Source organism: Chinchilla lanigera, unplaced genomic scaffold (assembly GCF_000276665.1).
Source record: "Chinchilla lanigera isolate Chin_1 unplaced genomic scaffold, ChiLan1.0 scaffold00004, whole genome shotgun sequence".
NCBI lineage: Eukaryota > Metazoa > Chordata > Mammalia > Rodentia > Chinchillidae > Chinchilla > Chinchilla lanigera.
Window position 1 is genome coordinate 14,788,539 of NW_004955405.1, and position 8,186 is coordinate 14,796,724.

General features: G+C 36.2%; 1 protein-coding gene across 1 annotated transcript in view; it reads left to right on the plus strand.

The window, feature by feature from the left end:
* The window catches only part of Glipr1l2 (GLI pathogenesis-related 1 like 2), a 34,497-nt gene extending 26,700 nt beyond the window's left edge, over window positions 1-7,797 (plus strand). Inside the window, exons 5-6 of the mRNA XM_005374333.1 lie at window positions 5,677-5,703; window positions 5,787-7,797. Coding sequence (XP_005374390.1) covers window positions 5,677-5,703; window positions 5,787-6,172 — 413 coding nt within the window. The 3' untranslated portion in view covers window positions 6,173-7,797. The remainder of the gene's footprint in view (window positions 1-5,676; window positions 5,704-5,786) is intronic.
* The last annotated feature ends 389 nt before the right edge of the window (window positions 7,798-8,186 follow it).

Consider the following 8,186-nt stretch of genomic DNA (forward strand, 5'->3'; position numbering starts at 1 on the left):
GATTCTTTCCTCTGTCATCTGTAGTTTGCTATGGATTCCTTCCAGGTTTTTGTTTTGTTTTTTCTTCAATGTTTCATTGTACTTTTCTGTTTTAAACTTTCCATTTTATTCTTTTCTATGTTTTCTGTTTCTTGGTTGAATCTTTCCATTGTGACTTTTATTTCAAAGTCTTTGTCTAATAATTCCAGTGTCTATTTTATCTCATCGTGGTTATTACTTGCTTTTTCTTATTTGATTTGAGAATTTGGGGGTTGAATCATGTACTAGAGTTTTGAATATTTCATATTGAAGCATTGGATCCTTATTAAATTCTGAGAATGTTGATGTTTTTTAGAAGATATTTGATCTCTTTAGTTTCTGGCCAGAATTTCCAATCTTCCTTCTGTAGACTATAGTCTCAAAGTTTAGTTTAGTTTTCTTTTTCTTTCTTTTTTTCTTTTCTTTTCTTTTTTTCTGTTTTGTTTTGTTTTATTTTGTTTGTTTGTTTGTTTGTTTTATTACTGGGAATCAAACTCAGGATCTTGCACTTGCCAAGCAAGCACTGTGCTGCTGAGCTATATCTATAGCCCCAGAGTTTAGTTTTCAAAGCCTTGGAAATGCTTTTCATATCTCTGCCTAAACTACACTCAGTCCTGACCAAAAAAAAAAAAACAACAAACAGCTGTTACTAATCAGCTCTGCTCTCAGGGTCTTTGCCATGCTAATTAATATCATATCTATACCTGGTTCTCATGCCTAGGTGAGCCCATAAGTTCCTAAACAGTTTTACAATGTCTCTAAAGTCTCTTCCGATCCTATTCAAAGCTCTTATTTCTGTGCTGTCTATCTGGTTACTCCCACTTCCCCGGATATTCCATTTTCTTTACTCTAACCAAAGTCACCTACTTTCATGTTTGAGCCATGTTCAGAACCCAAGCAATAGAAGAACAGACACAAAGAAGAAGAATGTGGGGGCTGGGGCTTTAGCTCAGCGGCACAGCGCCTGCCTGGCAAGTGCAAGGTCATGAGTTCAATTCCCGGTATCAGAAAAAAAAAAAAAAAAAAGAGGAAGAATTTGGCCCAGTCCTCTTGAAGCTACAGATGAAAAAAGACCTTCTTTCCTCAGAATTTTGGCACTTTGGTTTCCTGCTGGCCATTTTGGTGCCATAATCATTGCCACCACATTACCCAGGGTCTAGGACATGAAAGAATGGATGAAAAAGAGCGAAAACTCCTTTGGTGATTTTTTTTCACCATCAGAGTACTAAGAGTTCCATTTCTTACAAGTTCTCTTTCCCACTCCGTGAGTCTAAACCAGAGTGCTCTCCTAGATTTCTTTGTCTACACTATAAATCTTACTGGATTCTAGACAATGTTGAGTTCAGGCTGGGTGTTACTACAGTGGGGAGAAATGGTGAACTCAACATACTTGGAACTCTGGTGTTCTTCTCAGTCTGTCCACAGATGTCTCCTCTTCACAATTCTCAAACAGCTGCCTGTACATTCTATCTACGACTTAGTTTTATTTAGTGGAAGAGAAAAGTTACAGTGTGTTTATTACACCATACCTGGAACCAGAATTGGAAGATAGGTTTTTAAATAGAAAGTGGGGTTCTACCCCTTTCTCTTTGTAAAACGTTTAGAAACCACAAAGATAACAAGAAATAAATATAAACTACATCTCACTGAAATCAGTAGCCATTTGCATTCTTCTTCCAAGTAAATACAGAGGCAGTCAAGTTCAGAGGATTTATCGGTGGCTGAAAATCCCAAAGCCCATAGAGCACATTTTCAAAATAAGTGGCAAACTCTGAGAAAAAAACCTAACAATTTCTTTTCCAAGACAAAAAAACCAAATGCATAGTCTAGAATGAAAAACTCCCAGCACGTTTTCCACAGATGAGAAGTAGAAGAAGCAGTTTGTAATGGACTAAATGATATCCCTCCCCCAAAACTGAACTACCAACTAAGTCAAAATGTTACTTTATTTGGAAAGGTAATCTAGTAACTAGTAAGTAATTATTACTAATTAGTAAGGTAAAATGAGGTGATCCTAGGTTATAGGTGAGCTCTGAATCCCTTGACTGATATCCTTATTAGAGATGGAAACATTTAATCATCACCTGCACTCAGAGGAAATAAGACCATGTAAAGATGGAGTCAGAGTGGAGTGAAACAGCTATAAGTCAAAGAATGCCAGAGATTGCTGGAAGAGACAAAGAATCACCTTTCTGTAGAAGCTTTGAAAGGTGTATGACCCAACTGCCACCTGGATTTCCAACTTCTAACATCCAGAACTGTGGAAGAATAAATTTTGTAGTTTTAGGACATCTAGTTTGTCATAGCTTGTTATAGCATTCCTAGGAAACCAATAAACAGAATGAGAAATCAGCTAAAAAAAACTCACATCTTTTCATGATCATGGTATCTCCCCTGCCAGGTAAGTATTAAAAAAATCACATCTTTTCAGTAAGAAATTTGTCCTGAGCAAACAAATCTCTTGATTTGACATCATTGTAACTGCTGGGTTTTGTTGTATGGGGAGAAATCATGATTAAAAGCTACTTCATGCAGCAGTCTTGTGACATGAAGAAAATTGCCAATGAACCAAGAATTTTGTTCCGTTAACCTAGAAACTGATCTGGCTTTTTCCCTCTGACAATATCCTGCAAATACTTGGAATATGGCAAATAGGATGGAGGGATCGGATAGAGAATGGAGTAGGACGAAGTAAAAAGAATTACGATGTGTTATGTGAATGTGCCAACTGCACACAGTGAATGTAATATTAGGTACTGCAAAGACGTACTAATAAAATGAAAAATAAATAGAATAATGTGGCAGACAAACCCAAAGGCGATCACTCATGATTCCCAACTTCCGGTATAGTGTCCATTATGTAATCCCCCCATTTGAATGTGGATGGTACCTGTGACTTGGTTCTCACCGCTAGAATACAACAAAGGTTCTATGATGTCAGTCGTAAATGAGATTAGATGCCACAGGCGATGAGATATTACTCCTGTGATTATCTCACACAAAACTGAATATTGATGATGAACTATCATTCTCCTGATGGCCCTCAAGAAGCAAGCGGTCGTACTGTTAGCTGGCCGTGCAGAGAGCTGTGTGTCAGAGAACTGGAGGTCACCACTAGAACTGAAGGTGATCTCCAGCCAACAGCTAACCAAAACTTAAATTCTTAGTCCTACAACCAGAAGGAGATGAATTCTACAGAATAAGTAAGTTTGGAAGCAGAATTGTTTCCAGTCAAGCCTTGAGATGAGACCACAGTTCAATCAACCCTTTGATTTCAGTCCAATGAGACCCAGAAACAACGAACACAGCCAAATTATACCGAGAATCCTGACCACAGAATCTGATTGGTAAACGTAAATGTTGAACATATGCACTAAATGCCAGGAAAAAGTGACCAAAAATAGCTAACATAGTAGACAGCCTAGTAAGTTAGTGAACTTCAGTAAAAAAGAAGGACTCCTTTAATCATGTACGCAAAGATATAAAACCAGTTATTAACTGGTTAACAGTCTCAGCTGAATTAGGAAATCAGCCATTCTGAGAGTTCTGGCAGTAAAGTGTTTCATATAAGAAATACAGTTCTCTATGACTTCTATAACCACTAGGAGAGCCGAGATCCCAGAGGCTGCAACCAAAAGGGAGAGAAGTGGCAGCAAAGCAATACTTCTCCATTCTAAGCAAAGCCATTGTGACTCTCACATTCATCCAAGTCTTTGGCTCACAGTCACCTCTGGAGAGTTATGGCTTCCAGTTGTCTGCATCTCCCAAATTTCATGAGTGTGTTCGTCCCTGGAAAACTCTAACCTGAAGCTATACAAAGATTCACAGAACTTCTGCTGCAATACAAAATCAAGTATAAACTGGGGTGGTACCAATACTATATTGGTAATGGATCATCCCACAAAAAGGGGAAAAAAATTCACTTGTTTCAAATTCTTTTTTTTTTTTTTTTGGTTTTTGGTTTTTCTCCAGTACCGGGAACCGAACTCACGACCTTGCGCTTGCCAGGCAGGCGCTTTTGCCGCTGAGCTAAATCCCCAGCCCCTTGTTTCAAATTCTTGCCCGTGACACCCAACACTAAGAAACAGTGCAGTGATGCCTATTCATCCTTAGTGCAAGAACTGTCGACTAATAATTTATATCCAGCCAAACCTGTTATTCACAAATAGGCAGCTGTTTGAGAGCATGCAGTAATTTTGATATGTAGTTCTCACAGGCAGTTTCTCAAGGAACTTTAGAAGACAACCTTCACTAAAAGGGTTAATTAAAAAACTGCATTGAAAGAAGTATTTGTAAGCATTGAACCTTAACAGATAGACTAAACAAATCTGGTGATAGTAATTACAAAATAAAATATGCATAAAATGAGTTTTATCAATATAAAAATCATGCCATTAATAAAAGTTGGGAGGAAAAGAGAGATGCAAATACGGTTTTATCATTTATAATTAGAGACAAAGATACTAGTTAAAAGGTGATAAACAATAGCAATATAGATAAATTTAAGTGTTTTTAAATATTTAATGATATGCACATAATATAAGAATGTAATCAATGAAACTTAAAAATGAGAAGGGAAGGAAGAGGCAAAGAGGAAATATTATTGCTTATACAGATCAATAGATATTCATACACAGAATGAAAACACAAACCATAGTAAAAGATTCCTTTTAAAAAGTTTCTGTAAGATCAGGCATAGTGGCTCACTCCTATAATCCCAGAACTTGGGAGGCTGAGGCAGGAGGATTGCTGTGACTTTAAGGCCAGCCTGAGCTACAAAGTGAGTTTGAGGCCAGCCTGAACTTCATAGTGAAACCCTGTCTCAAAAAGACAAAAAAATAAAATCAAAAGTTTCTGTAATACAGAAATTATTACATAATATTTGAAGTAAGGCCAAGCACAAAATGCTAAAATAACCTCAGAGATTCACTGGAAGTCAGTTTGTTACTAAGGAGCCTGAAGGTTAAATTCTAAATTTTCCCCATGGGTTAATATCTTTTTGGGGCAAAGCCCAGATGGACACTGGGTTTTCTATTTGTGCAAACTCATTTATGCTTCCACTCGTTCCTAGTGGAATTTAGGAGGGGTTGTCTGACCCACTGCGCCATGGTGAACAGATGAAAGGCAATTTATTTCCTGAAAAGTACTATGATCTCATTGGGCTAGGTAGCTAAAAACACTGCAGGTTGGGCTCTAAGGGTATCTTTGTCATCTCAGAAATGAGGAGCAATGGAAAGCCTCTGAAAATAATAGGAAAATGAATTAATTTGTAAGATTAATTCAGAGCAATCTAGGGAGAAAACAAGAGATGCAAACAGGACATGGAAAATCCTATAGTCAGAACTGGAACAGTCTTTAGAAGGCAGAGGTGACATGACTTGCATAAGGTGACATAGTGATATAGACACAAAATTGGTACTAGGCTCATATCACCCCACTCCTGTATTTCCACACTTTCTGGGAACCAGGCTGGCTTTTACTATAAAAGAGTATTTTGCAGTTGATGAATGGCTAGTTGGGGGGGGGGGTATCAAAAATGGGAGCATGATGCCTGAAAATTAGGAGAATTATTTATCGGATTATTATTGGAGAAATTCTTTATTATTCAGAAAGAAAAAAATTTATGTAATTCTTTATAGACTTTCTTTTTCTTTCTAGGTAATGCAGATCGTGATCAAGCCATATGTATGTATCATTGTCCTTTATTTCTTGAACAATTTAACTACTTGCATGTGAAATCCAGCTTTCAATTGCTCCTTTGTTTACAGATTACCAGTTTTGGTATCCACGTTGGGAAGTGCCCCGGCCAATTGTGTGTGATCCACTGTGCATGTTTGTTTTATTAGTGAGAATAGTATGTTTTCTGCTATGTGTCATGATTGTTTTGATAGTACAGCCTCATTTTCCATATATCTTCTTGGAAAAACAGATGATATTTACCCCTGAAGAATCTGAAGCAGAAAAACAAATGGAAAAGGGGGAGATGAAAGGGGAAGAGAAAATAGAAGAGAAGAAGGAGGCAAAAAAAGAACCGGAAAGTGAAAAGGAAGAGGAAGAAGAGAAGGAAGAGGAAGAAGAGAGGGAAGAGGAAGAAGAAGAAGAAGAAGAAGAAGAGGAAGAGGAAGAAGAGGAGGAAGAAGAAGAATCATCATAGGCCAAAAGTATAATATACAAGAAGCAAAAAAGAAAAAATACACAAACCATTATGCATTATTTCTTCTCTTTCCTATAGTTATTCAACAAATTTAAATTTGAAAAACAAAATGTGAACAAAATATATGTGTTAAATAGAAAATACTAAGACGTACTCTTAGATACTACAAACAGATAAACATATCATAATAGGAGCACTAAAAAAGATTTGAGTAGCCTAATTATCTGAAGACGTCACCATGGTATCCTAAGAAAGGAGTAAATCTTCTAAATCTGTTCCTACCTCTGGACTTTAAATATTCTTTACAGGAGTTATAAATTTCTCAACTATTAAATAATATTATCTACATAGGGTGCTTAGACCCATTCCAAGTTCAGAACAACCATTCAATGAATACTGGTTGGTTTGTTTTTATTACTTCCATCAGAGTTGTTTTTGGTGGTGCTGATATTCTCCATGTGATAGGAAGTTTCATTTATCTTTATAATGTGGGTTTTGGAATGACTTAAGTATATCCTGTTAGAAGACAAATTTATTATTTCTACTCCATGTTCAGTATTTCATTAAAGACTCGCTATAATTTTTGTCAAGGAATAATAAATGCAAAAGTTTATATATGGCTGCAGTATGGCTGCTTCCAAATTTATATGATAAAAATATACACATTTTAAATTATTTATTTGTAATTATTCAGGATGTTTAATAAAGGCAATAATTTTACAAAATAAATTATCTACCATTGTTAATAGTAATGAAATGAATAAAATTCTTAGCATTGCAAAACACATCAAATGACATAAGCTGTCTTATTAACTCTACTATTTTAGTTGCATCAATATTATACTAAAATCCTATTCTAAAATGAGACAAGATTAGAATAATAACCATCCCCCAAAAAACCCTGAACTGTCCTCGTGGATTTGAGTTTCTGTAGTATACTGGGATTCTACTTCATAAAACCACTTCCAACCCACTTTCACATGATTATTTAATACTCTGCAGGGCTGTTACTGCCTCCATTTTAAAAATGAGAAACGTGACTTGATGCCCTGAAATGGTTTAACCTAGGACTAACAACAAATTAATTTCTGAATACTTTGATGCATTTATAAGCATAAATTCTTTATGTTTCTATGCTAATTTCCACATTTAACTAAGTTCTATATCTGTATATCAATTATAATCTTTTTTAAGGTTACTTCAGTATATTTTTCAGACGACTTGATGAAGTGTGATTGCCATAGGCCAACGAACTCCTTGAGGGGCGGCAATTCTCCTCCATCCCCAGGTCATTTGTCAATAGCTGGAAACATTTTTGATTGTCATGAGCAGGGAGGTATTTCTGCTGTCCAGGGAGGAGAGGCCAACATGCTGCTCAACGTCCTGCAATTTCACGAGGCATTCCTCCACAACAAAGAATTTTTTAATCCAGATTGTCAAGAGTGCCAAATTTGAACAATTCTGCTATAGACTTATTTCTACCCTGGAAATGTATAAATTGTATATGCTTTGAATATGTCATTATTTTTCCTTAAACTACTCTTCTGAACGTTGCTGGCCTGTCCTCTCTTCCGTCACTTTTCCATACCCCTGTGGTTACCCTACGGCAGTCATTTTGTTACTGTGATTCTCTCTTTGTAGTTCTCGGATGGTCCACTAACCACAGCTGAGCCAAATTACAGTGTTTAGTTTAAGAATACAGATAAACATTCAAAGCAAGTTCTCCTTGGTGGCATTGTAAAGTTTTAATATGTAAGGCTCTGAAGCTACTTAACAGACTACATGGGGGGAGAAAAGAAATACAAAGACAAAAGCAATGAAAGTTTATCTCCCCAAAGCCTAGTTTTAGGAACTCTCACAGGAAATCTTTTGTTTTCCAGAATGTGCTCTATTCAGTAAGTTTTCCTTTTTTCTTAGGTTGTTTTGAGTTGAATTTCTGTAACATTATATGACAGTACATTTTTACTCTATAGTTCTTTTCATTAAATTTTTCATTATTCTGAAATAACATGAA